This window comes from Arvicola amphibius, chromosome 14 (assembly GCF_903992535.2).
Source record: "Arvicola amphibius chromosome 14, mArvAmp1.2, whole genome shotgun sequence".
Taxonomy (NCBI): Eukaryota; Metazoa; Chordata; class Mammalia; order Rodentia; family Cricetidae; genus Arvicola; species Arvicola amphibius.
Genome location: NC_052060.1, coordinates 17636776 through 17653143, shown reverse-complemented (window position 1 = coordinate 17653143; position 16368 = coordinate 17636776). Strand labels below are relative to the sequence as shown.

The 16368-nt window shown below is 37.9% G+C and overlaps 1 protein-coding gene across 1 annotated transcript; it reads right to left on the bottom strand.

Moving 5' to 3' along the window:
- Positions 1–905: 905 nt before the first annotated feature.
- On the bottom strand, positions 906–14893 carry LOC119800940 (chitinase-like protein 4). Its single transcript, XM_038311331.1, has 11 exons — positions 14780–14893; positions 13475–13504; positions 12803–13004; positions 9625–9681; positions 8475–8640; positions 6058–6182; positions 3737–3860; positions 3278–3463; positions 2150–2269; positions 1927–2068; positions 906–1182 (listed from the first exon to the last, which is right to left on the bottom strand). The coding sequence occupies exons 1-11, from the start codon at positions 14835–14837 to the stop codon at positions 1151–1153; spliced, it is 1242 nt and encodes a 413-aa protein (XP_038167259.1). The 5' UTR covers positions 14838–14893; the 3' UTR covers positions 906–1150.
- Between the last annotated feature and the right edge of the window lie 1475 nt (positions 14894–16368).

Sequence of the window (16368 nt, the reverse complement as noted above, 5' to 3'; positions counted from 1 at the left end):
ATAAAAAATTACATTCACAAGTTATTTGCTCAGGCCTACAATTTAATTTGACCATATACATATCCAACTGCTCAACCCAACATGTTAAAAAAATATCCTTTCATTACCCTGTAGTGTCTGAACTCTTAATCCTATTATTACTATTTCCCACTGACTCTAATTTGCACTGCTCATGCAGGTTAGGTCCTGCTTCCACTTACAGGAGTCCTACAAAGACCAAGCTATACAACTGTAACCCAAATGCAGAGGGCCTACCTTGCTCCAAGCTGGCTCCCTAGCAATCAGTACAGAGTCAGTGAGCTTCCACAAGCTTTGGTCATCTATCTATGTGGGTATCTCTGTTGTGATCTTAAACCCTCTTGATCATATAATCCCTCCTCCCTTTCTTCAATTCAATACCCTGAGCTTGGTCTGGTGTTTGTAAGAGGAAGAGTGAATTGGGAGGGAGTCAGATGGGAAAGGGGAGGGAACCAGAGGAGAGAAGAGAAAGGAAACTGGTCGGTATGCAAAATAAATGAAAAAAAATGTTATTTAAACAAAATTAAAAAGAAAAGAAACAAAAAACATTTAGGAGTATAATGTAATTTCATAATCTGTCTCTTCCATATCCTTCATCCAAAGTCTTTCATGGAAACCTGGGGCCAGGGAAGCTCCCAGGTACCATCAAGAATGACCTCAACTAAGACTCCTAGCAATAGTGGAGGGAGTGTTCGAACCAGCCATTCCCTGTAATAAAATTGGTCACTACCCTAACTGTCATCATAGAGCCTTCACCCAGTAAATGATGTAAGTAGATGCAGAGATACACAGTGAATTTTATTTTTAAAAGTTATGCAGGAAATAGGTTGATTTTTTTTAAAGGCATGGGAGCCTGGTGGTAGTGGCACATGCCTTTAATCCCAGCACTAGGAAGGCAGAGACACTTGTGTCTCTAAGAGCATGGACAAGCTGACACGTGAAAACCATGCCTGGTTGCGTCACAAGTGATGCTGAGGAGAAGACCCTCTCAACAGTTGTGCTGGTGTGTCATTCAATTCAGGCAGGACCAGAAGCTGCTTCTGTTATTTCCCATAGGAGGCTCACATAGAACTGACTGCCCCAGAGCTGCTGATCTCGTATTTATTCTCATGATTTGAGGACCAATTACAAGCTAAAGCTCCTCACGACTGGTTGGCTTACAACCTGGAAGATAAAGCACAAAGACAAAGTTGTGGTCCTTGATAAAAGGCAAACTATACCTAGAAGTAAAGAGAAGGACTAACACTATCAAATGAACTAAAGATGCAAATAACTTTATAACCTCTTATGTTAGATCAGTAAACAAATCCAGACTTAGCTGTTAGGGAAAGTTACCAGCAGAAATCCAGTATTTATTACATTCCCAAGTCTTCATTGTTGACCAGAAATCATGTTGAACTGGTAATTAGATTTACTTCTTTTACCTTAGAAATGCTTCATGAATACTCAGTGAGTAATTGAACTTGAGAAAACAAAAGTCTCCATGTGTACTACTTATCAGAGAGTATATGGATACAAGAATTCATTGGAGCACTGTTGAAGTCTTTCTAATAAAACTCCACAAAGAGTAGAAATATACTGTAATGAAGACCTATAAAGGGTGGACTATTTGAAACCTGAAAAGGACTAAAGTTTCTATGGACTCTTATACCTTGATTGTATGCCTTGAAGATTTAGTAGACATGGAACATCCCAAACAACCCAAGAGTTAGGCCTGTTTTCCAATAAGTATGTAATAAAGATTTTTGGAAGAAAAGGGTTTGGAAAGGTAAGAAAACAGTCTCTCATCTTGCAAATTTACCAGAGATAAAATGGAAAAATTCTCTGGGAATTGGAGGTGGAACTGTCAAGACTACCTTTGAGTTGATGAAGGCCGTTATATACCAATATAACACTGTGGTCACTTACTTCGACTCTGGACATGGAGATATTGCTTTAAGGTAGAGGTCAGAGGAAACTTTCCCTGGTTACAGAAAGAACCAGTGAAGTCATCCATGTCCAGGGGCCAGACCATGGCACCTCCTAAGTTGTTTTCTATGAGCCACTGGACCTGTTTAAACAGAGGATGTGAGTTACTTGATTATTGTGAGTCAGAAATGAGATCTCATCACATCCAATGGACTGAACTTACCTTTATCTTGAAACTCTTGACATTATCATAGCCAACCCAGTCTGTGTTCTTAAAAGCATAGGGCACTTCCTGGGAGGCATACCATTTCTCCGTGGCTCCATCATCCAGGAAGTTGCAAATCTTTAAACATTCAGAAGATTCAAATATTTAAATATCAATACCAATAAGGAAAAATAGCATGCACTTTGTTTTTATTCCTTTACATTTTCTTGTGGGGTTTTCCACCATTTTCTTATGAGTTTTATTTGTTTTAAAGAAAATTGACATATTGTTCTCTTTTACTTCTGCTAGGCATGCCATACATACAGAACTTTGCCCAGGCTTTATAGATTATCTCCAGCTGGGTTATATCTAGTTATTATTATTATATTTTTATATTCTGTCAGAATCTCAATATATACCTAAGACAGTCTTTAAACTGGCAATTCTCCTGCTCCAGACTCCTGCAAGCTGAGATTCCAAGTTTAAGGAACCAGGGATCACAGTAATACACATGGTATATATTTGTAGCATGTAATTTTGCTTTTTATATATACTACTAAAAACTGAACACAAGAGCAAGTTCATCAAACAAAGTTAGACCTAAAAAGAAATGGTAAAGATATGGATATTTCATATACAGATATGTTGTTCATATTTTTGCACTGTAATTTCATTATCCTATAAATTCCTATATGGTATGATAGATAATTATTTGCCATATATCTATAGTCTTGCTAGTAGATTTAAGGGTATGGTCTAGGTTCTCAAATTGTGGTTTGTGACCTCCACATTGGTCTCATATCAGATATCCTGCATATCAAATATAATTAATAACAGTAGCAAAATTACAGTTATGAAGTAGCAACAAAATAATTTTTGTTTACGGGGATCACCACACCACACATGAGGAACTACATTAATGGGTCACAGCATTAGGAAGGTTGAGTACCACTGATCTCTCCCATCAAGGAATCTTGTATATTATTAATAATGAAATATCATAAAAGTAACACAATTTTGAATGGCCATTCAGTTTAGGTCATGTAGGCATTGGGCATAATGAACATTCATTTACAGCAGATATTAGCGCTCATATTAAAGAACTGAGCCTGCAATTCATAGGCCACTCTATAAAAATTTACTGACCTCATAGTAGGCCCATAATCCTCTTTCATCTGTGTACTTCCGTGGTGGGGCAGAACTAATGGTAAGGGCACCAATTCCATTGTCAGAGGGGTCACTCAGAGTGAAGGTGTGTCCATAGGTTGGGAATCCAACAATGAGCTTCTCAGGATCAGCCCCATGGTTCTTCCAGTAGGTCATGATGTCTTCCTACAGTAACAGAAGGTTAGATGTAGAGTCAAAAGATCTGGTAATGTCTGCTTACTAAGGTTAGACCCCCCCCCCCACTCTGACAGCAAAAATATGTGATGGTAATAGAAAATTAATTAGATCTCTTTTCAAAATATATTGCTGACTTTGGTTTTTCAGATATGCTAAGTGGCTTAAGAAGACTACATAAGTTCAGCTAGCATTTATTTTGTCCTTGAATCTCCAAAGATATTAGATCTTTCTCATTTCATTTGAAATTGTCTGGGGTCTTACCACATTGAGGTAGGCACTAATGCCACAGTCAGTTGGACCTTGGAAGAGGGGACTATTAACTCCAGTATAGCCATCCTTGGAGCTATGGAGATCATATGTCATAACCTGAAAGTAATCAAGGTACCTGAAAAAAGGAAAGTTTTAAGAATAATTCTTTTTTTGCAATTAAATTTCTGAAAGCCTTTCATTGTACCAGTCCCCACCCCATCAAGACTTCAAATTTCATGCCTGTTTACTTTCCTTTTCTAATTTCATTTTATCTATAATGAAAGGTTCTGGAAAATCCCATGTTGAAAATTGCATTCTTCTTCTACTCAACTGAAAAATTAATTCAGTAGTATAAAAAACACAGAGGACAAAGGCACTGAGCTTTGACTCTTCTGCATGGACAGGCTCTGTGGGAGCCCTCTCAGCTTGGTTGATCACCTTCCTGGACCTGGAGGGAGTTGGGAGGACCTTGGTCTTAACATAGAGTAGGGAACCCCCATGGCTCCTTGGCCTGAAGAGGGAGGGAAGGGGGGTATGGGTGAAGGGGAGGGGAGGGAAGGGAAGGGGGAGGAAGAGAGAAGGAGATGGAAATTTTTAAATATAAAAAAAAAACCAAAAAAAAACACAGAGGAATTGAAAGGGTTTTGGTTTCTATATTAAATGTTTTTAAATTGAAATTGCGATTTGGGAGAGGAAAGTGTGAACAGTGGTTTAGGAAAAATACAATTATAGAAAGAAGATGTGTGCCAACCAACTAATTAGTATTTTAGCTAAAAATAAACCATACCCCCAAAAAATGAGTTTGAGGAGAAGTACCCAGCATGGATACAAACTACTCTTATTGAGCCCTAGTTTATTAAATGAGTAAGTCCATTTCAGGTAACAGAGAACTCCCTAGAGTTTATTGGCCATGTAGGTGCAGAGACACCTTAAACAACCCGATTGTTGAATAGGACACACATTAACTTGAAATATAGAGGCGTAAACCTGGAAATGGCAACACAAACTGTTTTCCTGTTGGCAGGCCTACATCATTTCCAAAAATGCAATCTGGTAGGGGAGAAAATACCATAGGCTTACTGAGTGCTAGACCCTGCACATTACAAAATTTCCCTGCTTGGCAAGTTGTGCACTACAGATATAATAGTTATAGATATGATAACCATTTACTGATTGCATAAGATGCCCGGTAATGGGATGGATCTCATGCCTGACACTGTAAATTTGGACAAATGTACAAACCCAGTGAACTCACAGACACAAGCAGGAACCAAAATTGTTTGCTTTATGGTCATGCTGTCAAACTATCTTTTAAATATTCATGCTTACATCCAGGGTGTTATCAAACTCAGAGAATTTGCTCTCTTTAGTGTGTAGTAGTTAATTTATGCACTCAGTATTATTTAAATTACAGAACTCAAGTAACTGTGAACTCTCAACTGTGGAACAGATATGTATATCACAACCTCTTTACTTGAAGGTTCAATGTGTATCACAGAAGAACCAGCACAAAGATATTGTGTGCTGGTGGTTACTGGGGAGAAAGACTGTGAAATGCTAACATAAGTCAGACAATATTTGATTGTTGCACACATTAACTTTCAATGGCTGTGGTTACCCGCACAAGTCCAACCAATAGCATCAGCTAAACTTAAGACAGTTCCTATTCCATGTGACAAACTTGGTGAAAATGTTATTGGTGATTAAAGGCTACTTTTGGGAAACAAATTCAAACTCCCTCAGGAACAATTGCATGTCTGTGAAGCTATGAATAACCCCAAAGCCATGAGCAAAACTCATTGCATTAGGTACTTATTAATAACATAAGCAAGCCAGGTGGTGGCGATGCACACCTTTAATCCCAGGACTTGGGAGGCAGGGGCAAGTGGATCTTTGTGAGCTCGAAGTCAGCCTGGTCTACAAGAGCTAGTTCCAGGACAGGGTCCAAAGCTACAGAGAAACCCTGCCTTGGAAAACAAACAAACAAACAAACAAACAAAAGACACAAGAAAAGTAGAACATAAACAGCTTGAAACAAGAAATAAGGAATTCAATGGGATAAAGGTAAGGCATGAGAAGAATTTGGAGGGAGGCACTGGTGGATAAATTTAATCAAAACACATTAAACAAATGTATGAAATATTGAAAGAACGAATAACGACCTTATTTAACAGTTCAAATTCAGTTCATTTGAGTGCTGTTGTTCTTGCCAATTTAGGCAAAACACTCCCTTTACAAGGCTTATAATCAGAGTCTTAGAGCAGCAAGAAAGACCAGGAGTAAGCACTCTGTGTAAATATCCACAGAAGTTGTGAAAATGGATCCCTCCTTACTGTGACAGTTCAGGGATCTTGTAGCCACCCTCGATGATGGAGATGATACCAGCTCCTGTGGACGTGATTAACAGCCTGGTTTTGTGTTGTTCTAAGGATTCATTCTCAAAAGCTACACGCATTTCCTACAAAAAAATTGTTTGATGTTTTCATTTCAATTTTTTCAGTTCTTTTTACAATAAACCAATATAGACTTAAATTTATTGTAATACACATTCTCTTATTTTTTCTTAATTTGGTATGCACTGTTACTTCAACAAATTCATGAGATTAGATGCTATTACTAAACATATGCATCCCTAATATTATTCATAGACATTTTAAAACATCACCAAGCCAAACATCTAGTAACTTGTAGTGATCAATATCCAGGCCCCAATATATGGTCAGAGCTGTTCTCTGGAAATATTCACTTTTCTGGAAATGACTTTCATCGGTGCCCTGTATCCTCTTGCAGTCCTGTTGAGAGCAGCTGCCATTGCAAACTGGATGAACTAGATCACAGACTGAACATCCTGTCTAATGATATGCTGATTTGATGAATTGGGAAGGTGGTAAGAACGGTGTAACAGGTCAGATTCTGTGCCTGTTGGAATCTGCCTAGGTTCTATGTGACTCTGTTCCCATCTTCAACACTTGGGTTATCTCTTATCAATGTTTTTTTTTTTTTTTTTTTTTTTTTTTTGGTGTTCTAAAAACTGTTTCTAAAGAAAACTTCCAGAATTTTCCATGGGCAAGTGGATCAAATAGTAAGATCACTTTACTGGTGAAAGAAGCAGAAGAAGAAATGTGTTTTAGCTGTCTCCAAATAGTAAATGCATAAATGCAACATGATTGCTTTAATCATGTGCTTTTAAAGAGAAATCACCTAGAATCAATGCTGGAAGTTATTAATTGTGCCTAGAAATTTATTTCATACCATTATTTATGCCATACCTATTCAATAGAAGCAATCTGTCATTTAATAAGTATAAAGTATTGATACTCTTCAGAAGTTGGGCAAATATATAGTGGTAGAAATCTTACTGAAAAGAATCTATTGCTGATTATATAGCTAGGTAGATCAGTTGTAGATCAATACATCAAAAATTAAATATACAATTAATCAATTTTTTCTTTTTTATACAAGTATCATAGAAGGGACTACATTTTTAAAACCTCCAATCTTTGGTTAATATTCTTTTGATTTTTGCCTGAAGATTACCACTCTTCCTGAGAACTTCAGAACATGAAATCTATTATTAACCTTCTTTCAGTGTGTGTTTTCACATACATACTTCATATTCAGTATGTTCAAAGATAAAATAATCTGTTCTTACTACAAATCAGCTGTCATTCTATTTTACTCTCAACAAAGTAATAAATTCTGATATTAACCTTATGTTTAAAAAGTGGGATGTTTTGTCAAATCTAACAGAAAATGGTCCCCTGTTCTGTTTACGTTCTCTGTCTACATGCCCTCCGCAATTCTTGTAAAATCGTTGGTGATTTCTTACCACAGTTCCCACAGTTCACTTCAACAGCTTCCAATGAATTCTTGGCTGCTCACTCTAATTTATTCAAAAGTCCAAGTTCTGTCATATTTCCCCACTATCTACAAGTCCTCAAAGTATCCCATGTTTTTGCAGGAGAATTGTATATCTTTATCTGAGACTAAAGCTCTCACATTGTCAGAAGTTGTTACCTTTGTAAACTCACATGTCTCACAAAGTAACTTGCTTATTAATTTTTATCACTTCATTGTGACAGACCCATCCTTACCTAATTTTATGACAACAGACTTTTTTCCCAGACTAAATTCAAGCATGACTTTCTCAGAAGCTCTTTCTAATCCTCCTTCAAACACAGTCAGTTAGTTACTCGCACATCTGAGTTTCTTTCACACCCTGTTGACCCCTCTCATTGCCATTACCAAGATGCACTTCAATTGTTTCCTAGGCTACAGTGTTATCCCTCAGATGAGAACTATTTGAAGCAAAAGATTCTGCTTTATTTTCATCTTCAGCCTGTACCCATTAACTACCATTGAGTATACCGTACTCAGTAATAGTAGATGTTCTGGTGAAATTGATATGAGGTTAGAACTCTGCATTGAAACAAAGCTGGCAGATATGATACTATTATCTGAGTGACTCAGGCAAATTTACTAAAGCCCTTTCTATATATTAGTTATTTGTGTGTAACCTAAAGATCATAATGACTCTGGAACTCACACCGTAGACAACATATGAACATGCATTATCACTCTTCACTCGAATGTGGTAGAATCAATGAATGATATTTCAGGGCCTATGCAATACTAAAAATGTATAATTATGAATTCAAATTTTGTCTACTCTAAAGGAACCCAACCCTCATTGGAAAGCAGAGACTTTGAATCTTCTAGGACTAAAGACATTTTTCCCTGACTTCGCCACCTTCACCAGGAGAGTAAAGAGATGCTTGTCCTTAGGTGAGCTTCCCCTGGACCCAGGGTACTGCCAGTCCAGGTTCAGCCCGTCAAACTTGTTATGGCGCAGGAATCTGATGACTGACAAAATAAAAGTCTGACGATTCTGAGCAGTAGACACCATGTCACTGAACCTGAGGGGACCAAAAAAAGACGAATGAAGTTTTGTTTCCAATTACCACACTGGAATAAGACAATTAATAGATAATATCTGATTCAGGGCTGTTCAGATTAGTGAACCTCGCCCTAACTACTATTTTGCCCTTTAATTTTTAATAACTTTGCAACCTAGCTAAACAATCTAGTGCCTTCAAATACTCTCCAGTTCATATTCATGCAAAGAATGTTTCTTCTGTATGAAGAGCCCTCAATCCAGTTGCTAAAATAGCAGAAAGAAGCAGTAAGTACCTGACACTCCTCTGACCTGGGGGATTGCTTTGCCGACGAGCCGGCTCAGCCCAACGACAACAGCCTGGTTCTGCTGCTCCTATTTTCTTTTGTTATTAATGGAGATCGCCTGAGGGGAGGTGTTGGCTGAAGCTGAGCCGGGACGTTTGGGGCTCCTCCCTTTGGTAATTTGGAGGCTGTCTTATAGAGATGCTAATTCATGGCCTAGGTGACAGCCAGCAGACTAGCCAGCAAACAGGTTAGCAGACGGCTAGCAGACAGGTGGATGCAGACCTGACAAAATGCCATTCACCTGGTTACCTAGGAGACGGCCCAATGTGTCCCTCCCCCCCCCCACCCACCCCCACCACCCCCCCCCCCCCCCCCGCTCAATTGTTGTGATGCTATAAAAACTGTTTGGGGAATAAATGAGGGATCAGATGTTGCCCTTCAAGGAAAAAAAAAAAAAAAGAAATAGCTCTTTGTAGTTGGTAACTAACACACAGAGGATGCCAGCCCAGAATTCCCAAAGCAATTTGAACTTGTGAAAGTCACATGTGGGCTTATAAAGAGTGCATTCTGCTCAACTTTAGCTTCTAGTGAAATAAATCAGGACTTAACATAAGTCCTCAATGGATATTCTTAATACCTTTCTAAAGATGAGAACTAACAGAAGAATAAGATTGTGCTGCCACACTAGCAAAGAGTAATAGTCTATATACAGAACTTACGGGATAGATCCAAACTTCCAACCTCCAATGGCCAGGAGAGTTTTCAGCTCCATGTTCCTGAAAGTCAATAGTAAAAGAGAAACATAAAATCCCTTGGTTTCCTTTATATAAAATAGCAGTGTGATTTGTAGGTTCCTCATGTTATTTGGTGCTGTCATGCCATGAAAAAGACTACAGCTCAGCATAATTTTCCATTGCTTTTAAAAACTTTGCACCAAAATTTGTTGTTACACTTTTAGTGCAAGGTCCTTAAAGTAACGGTCTCAACACAAGTTTTCCATGTGGTATTCTGACTGCAATTTCTGTGCTAGTAACTTAGAACCATGGTTATCCCACAGCCTTCCTGATCTTATAAAATGAAAGATTATTGTAGCTTTATTAATTTCTCAACCTCCACAAACAAATACAAATAAATTCTGCTAGAAGTGTACATCTTCAAGGGAATAGCTGTTTTGAGCCATACACTTCCAAATAACTATGATCAGCAGTTGTGGGAAGACAGAGTTAGAGGCTTCTTGTCCCTTCCTTAGAGATTCAGATTCCGTAATCTGACATGGGGTCAGGGATGGCTTTCAGTGTTTGGTTTAGTTTTGATGCAAGGAATATAAATTACAAAAGTAAAGGGAGTTTCTTTAGATGAATTTACTTTCAGTTAGAAATCACACCTTTGATTATTCTTAAGGAAAGTGTCATTACTGAAAGTAGAAGTCACGTGAGTTTTCCTTGTATTATGGCTAAGCTAAAAAGTGCAGTTTGTGGAATATGAGAGCATGCCTTATTTAACAAAGGGAAACTGTAACCGAATAAATCAAATTTTCTGATTCTGGGAAGTAGTGCTATCTAAATTCTAATAACCTTCAGCTCCTACTTCCTAAATTAGAAAGCTTAGAAATCTTCTTCCATTTTTTAACCCTTCCAATGCAAAAGCAATCCCAAAGAGAGAAAGGAAGACATTCATCCCTTATGATACCATAGTGATCACATCAGGATTTGTAAAGTAGTGTGTACTTCCTTGCAATTGACATGATTCTAAACTATGAGTGGCAGCATCAGTCAGCAAGAGGTTACTAGAAAATCAGCCTTCTCTATATGCCACGAAAGAAATTGTATCCCAGTCTCACACTGTAGGCAAAAGTCAACCAATAATGGAATAGGAATGTGAACATAATCTATCAAATTATTGTAAGAAAATGATGAAGTATCCATTGGAGTCATCTATGAAGTGGCACTGTTTGAAAATGTTCCTAAATTTATAGGCTACTATCAAAAAGAAAAGAAAAAGATTTCTCCTATGAATCAGGGAAAAGAAAAGTCAAATGCATAAAGAGAGTACACTACACTGGTTGAAAATACTTTAAATTATACAATGTTAAAGAATTAATTTGAATATATGTACCAGCAATGGAATAAACTACATATCAAGAATATGAATCATTCTTGAAAAAGTGGGGAAAGTTCTGAGGTAGACATTTCTCCAAAAATGAAACCTAACAAGTGAATAAAAATCAATCCAACACATTTATTTCTAAGACAGACATTTAATTTAAAACCACATTGAGATAACATCTCATGTCCATCACAATTGGTAAAATAAGAAAGAAAATATCCAATTTTGTCAGGGATGTGAATAGAGAAAACACTTGTACACCATTGGTGAAAATATAGTTATTAGAGTCACATGAGAAAGCACTATGGAAATTCTTCAGAAACATAAAATTGCCATATGCCCCAGCAACCACACTGCTTAGTTTTGTGATACAAATTCTAATTGGTCTTAATAATAAAAGCCCAGAGACAGATATTGGGGTAAATGCAGAAAGAACAGAGAAAGAAGTATAGAAGTCAGCCACTGAAGAGACTTTTTACAGGATTCTGCCCCCTTTGATCTGAATTTTCAGATCAAAGGGGGCAGAATCCTGTCTCCATAAATCCTCAGACTGAATAGCTTGAGCTCCTGTCTCCTCCTGCCTTTTATTCCTCTCTTTATCCAGTCACAACCCTTCCTGTCTCTGCCTTCTTAGTGCTGAGTTTAAAACTATGACTACCAAGTACTGGGAGTAAAAGTGTGAGCCATCACTACCTGGTTCTGTTTCTCTTTTAAACTGGATTAATCTTGAGAAGCCCAGGGTAGCTTTGAACTCACAGAAATTGGTCTCCTTCTACCTTCCAAGTGCTGGGATTAAAGATATGTGCCACCACTGCCTGGCCTCTATGGCTAGTTAGTGGCTTAGCTCTGTACTCTGATCTTCAGGCAAGCTTTATTTGTTACATCACAAACAAAATACTACCACAGGGTTTATATCTAAATTCCATGGAATCATTTTCTTCCCAAAGGATGAGAACACATGACAGGTACTGTAGCATTATTTACAGAACATAATACATGTTATCACCGAAAGTAAATGACACTGAATGGATGGACAAATGGTGTGCTATGCATAAACCCTGCCATACTGTTTGACCATAAAAAGAATGAAGGTTGCTTTTTGCAACTCTGTGAGTCAGGTGGACATTAAATCAAGTGCAAAAGGTGACTGACAGACAAATTGAATATGGTCTGACTTACCAGTGGAAACTAAAATGCTCAGACTCATAGAATGTAAAAATAGAATGTTAAATCTTTTTTTTTTTTTTTTTTTTTTTTTTTTTTTTTTTTTTTGGTTTTTCGAGACAGGGTCTCTCTGCAGCTTTTTTAGAGTCTGTCCTGGAACTAGCTCTTGTAGACCAGGCTGGCCTCGAACTCACAGAGATCCGCCTGCCTCTGCCTCCCGAGTGCTGGGATTAAAGGTGTGCGCCACCACCGCCCGGCTAGAATGTTAAATCTTAAAAAATATTAGGAAAAGAAAGAATGGGACAAAGGCCATCAAAATTAATAAGATACGAAGAATATATGACAGAATGTTGGATAAGAAGAACTCTTACCATGTTCAATATAAGTAAGTAGGTGAGCTAACCCGCACACTAATGGGGTTGTGAGTCGTTCTGTACTATAGGCAGTGATCAAAGGCTATAAACAATAAAGGCAGTCTGTCTCAATTTACAATTCAAGAAAAATATATCATCAGTTTGTCAGCTCAATTTCTTTAATTCTGAGCTACATTTAAAGAAAGATTGAGAGGCAACAACTATTTACACACATGTACCAAACCAGGAATCTCTTACCTGGTCTTTCTCTTACCTGGTTTTCAGATTATTTATAGCTTCATACTCCTTCAAGTCCTCGGGGCTTACTGGAGTGATCTCATTGTTCCGCATTGAAGCATAAGCATAGATGATATGAGTACACAGGCAGGGGTCAATGTTATTAGGTTTGAAACTCCCCAAGTCTGGCCTGTCCTTGGCCCACCTGGTATAATAGCACATCAACTGGTAGGCAGAGCCTGTGGAAAGTTATCGGAAGAACAATGTCCTTGTGTAGATTGCATGAACATGCTAATAATTTTGCCTTTCGTCTTTCCCTTGCTGTTATTCATACAGCAGCTAAAAAGAATTATTCAAATTAATACTTGTGCATTGATTCATAAAGTATATAGATTCATGGTTAAATCATAGCTAACCTTTGGAGTCTCTTGAGAAAACAAACATACCTTTCCTTTGAAACCCAGAATTTACTAGTTTCAAAACTCTTAATTCATCTCACAAGAGAGGAGAACAGTGAAAACTGACATGAGTCTATGACCCACAAAGTCAACTCCTACATTTTCCCCAAGTAGCTTACCTCATGACATCTTTTGCCAATAAACAAAAATGAGAAAGGAATACTAAAATGAATCGTGACAGACAGATGATTGCATTAGGAAAAATTAATCAGGACTAGAGATTTATGTTAATGTTTTTGCCAATAACTCACCCAACTGAATATTCAGCAGAATGGCTAAACCTAGAGAGACAGAAGGCACATTTAGTCTGGATCAGTTGCTAGAACCATAAGGATCAAATCCTCAGTTCCTCTGGCCCATCCTACTACCCCAAACAAATTTTTGAAGCTTTACAAGGTGTGGATCTTGGAGTTATAATGTTTTTCAAAATCCTCTACACCGATTAGTAAAACGTGGTAATGTCTTTCTGTTCCATCTTATGTGTCCTAATTGTTATTAAATTTGAAATCTACTACCTCTACCAGTGATAGTGAATGAAAATTTCTCAAAATATCTTCTACTAAGTGAGCATATATGTTCATGATCCTCAGTTCCCAGGGCTGCAATGAGCAGAACTTTACCCCTCCAACCAATAAAACCTCTAAAAAAAGTACATAATTCAGTATCTTCTGGAGTCTTGGCCATTATTGGGAAGCATCTACTAAGAGCTCTTGACAGAGGATATAAAACATTTTGCTTCATATGCCATTTTTAACTGCTAAGGAACATTTTAAGCTTAAGAATGTTTCCTTTTTGTTTGTGTTGCTTTGCTCCTCGAGTCAGGGTCTCTCATTAGGTAGTTTTGGCTGGCCTTCTATAGAAGAATACTCTGACTGGGCCTCTCAAGCACTGAGATTTTGGATTTGAGCATTATCATATAACTAGAGCATCTCTGCTGTGAACCTATTACACATTGAGCTTTAGTCTTAATTTGACTAAGTTTATGAGTCTTTAAAAGTATGTAGGGCACATATTTAAAGCAGCAACTGGTAAATTGTGAACAATTTGGGTTAAAACACCTAAATCTAATTCCCAAATGGCTAAATGTGACAACTTAAGTCATCAATAAAATAGGACAAGAGAGGAGAGATGTGAAATAATTCTGAAAAAAAAAAAAGAAGAGCAAAGAAACTTGGATAGCTCTATCTCAGATTTTAGTGATATCTGTCAAAAAATTGTTCCAGAATGACCACATGAAAATAAATAGATTGTGAACTTCAGGCAAGTGGAACAGTGAGAGGAGCAGGGCAATAAATGACTGGGGAAAAAAGAAGAGCAAAAGAGGCATCAAACAAAGTGAGACATTAGTGTCATGCCTGTGGTAGTAGTGAGGAAAAAGTATCCTTTCAACTATGGACTTATGAGAGCAAGGGAAAGACTGAATAAAGAAAGGAAATTTTCAGTGACAAATGAAGAATGGCAAAGCATAGAGTTATAATGTCAAAACTGCTTCTTGTCAGATCCTGTGAGGAAAGCATCAGGAAAGACTGAGGCTCTGTGTCTGAGTACCAACTCACCTGTGGCAAGAATGAGCTTGGCCATGGTGCCTTCAGGACTGCTACAGAAGTGTTCCATTTAGTTGCCTTTTTATATCATTTGAAACCTCAGTCATCATAGAGTTTTCTCAGTGGAAAGTTTTCACCAGGATGTGGATAGGTGGCTAATTATTAACTCAATAGATCCACACTACTGACTTCTCTCTTAGTATTTTGCCAATACCTTATTGACCTGTATGGATAAACTTGTCATGTCTTCTAGAAGTGGGTGGAGACCATAACCCCAGTGAACAACCTTTTAGCTTAGATAATTTTGGCAATTCCAAGACATGAATCACTTCTTTAGGTACAGCAACTCATTTTTCCTGTGTGTACTTCCTCCTTAACCAAGCAGAAATTCTTATTCTAAAAAAATAATATAATTTCATGTAAGTTGTTAATCAGTTTCAAACATTTTACTTCCTTCAGTCATTCACATGAAAGTCTTAAGGTCAGTGACTGAGCAAATTTCTCACTTTATGGGCCACTTTCTAAATATTCTGTTAACTCTGGTTCTATGTGTCCTCAACTATGTTAATAGCAGCAGTGTTTATCATAACCAGAACCTGGAAACAACATGAATACCCCTTGACTGAAGAATGAATAAAGAAAATGTAGTACATTTATACAATGGAGTACTGCACAGCAGAAAAATATTAATGACATCTTGAATTTTGCAGGAAAATGGATGGAGGTAGAAAACAACATTTTTGAGTGAGGTAACCCAGACACAGGAAGACAATTATCACATATACTCACTCATAATGTTTGTTAAACATACAGCAAAGAAAACCAACCTACAAACCACAATCCCAGAGAACCTAGACAACAATGTGGACCCTAAGAGAGACATACATAGATCTGATCTACATGGGAAGTAGAAAAAGACAAGATCTTCCAAGTAAATTGGTAGCATGGGGACCTTGGGGAAGGGTTGAAGGGGAAAAGGCAGGGTGGAGCAGAGAAAAACATAGAGCTCAATAAAAATCAATTAAAAAAAGAAAGTTTTCAAGGTAAGGTTAGAAGACAATTTCTCCTAAGGATGTGTGAGACCAGGTATGTTACATCTTCAGCTCCCAAGTACCCTCTAGTTTTCTTTTTTTTTTGTTTTATTTTATTTTTTTAATTTTTTTTCTCATTTTTTTATTCAAGATTTCCATCTCCTTCCCCTTCCCTCCCCTCCCTTCCACCCATACCCCCACTCCACCCCTCTCCAAAGACAAAGAGCCATCAGGGTTCCCTTCACTATGTTAAGTCCAAGGTCCTCCCAGCTCCCCCTAAGTCCAGGAAGGTGAGCAACCAAACTGACAAGGCTCACAGTGAGCCCGTCCATGCTGTAGAGTTCATGTTCATTGCCATTGTCCTTGGTTTCTCAGTCCTCCTCCACCGTCAGCCACATTCAGAGAGTCCGGTTTGGTCCCCTGTTCCATCAGTCCCATTCCGACTGGACTTGGTGGTCTCCCGTTAGATCTGTTCCACCGTCTCAATGGGTAAAAGCACTCCTCGCGGTCCTGGCTTCCTTGCTCATGATCTCCCTCCTTTTGCTCCTCATCAGGACCTTGGGAGCTCAG

Excerpts from the sequence above, each read along its gene's own strand:
- LOC119800940 (XM_038311331.1), bottom strand. The coding sequence starts at position 14,837 with ATGGAACACTTCTGTAGCAGTCCTGAAGGCACCATGGCCAAGCTCATT. Across the intron at positions 6,183-8,474 it reads TCTTTACTCTCCTGGTGAAG|GAAATGCGTGTAGCTTTTGA; the intron begins GTGGCGAAGTCA and ends ATTTTTTTGTAG. Across the intron at positions 2,069-2,149 it reads TCAAGAGTTTCAAGATAAAG|GTCCAGTGGCTCATAGAAAA; the intron begins GTAAGTTCAGTC and ends CTGTTTAAACAG.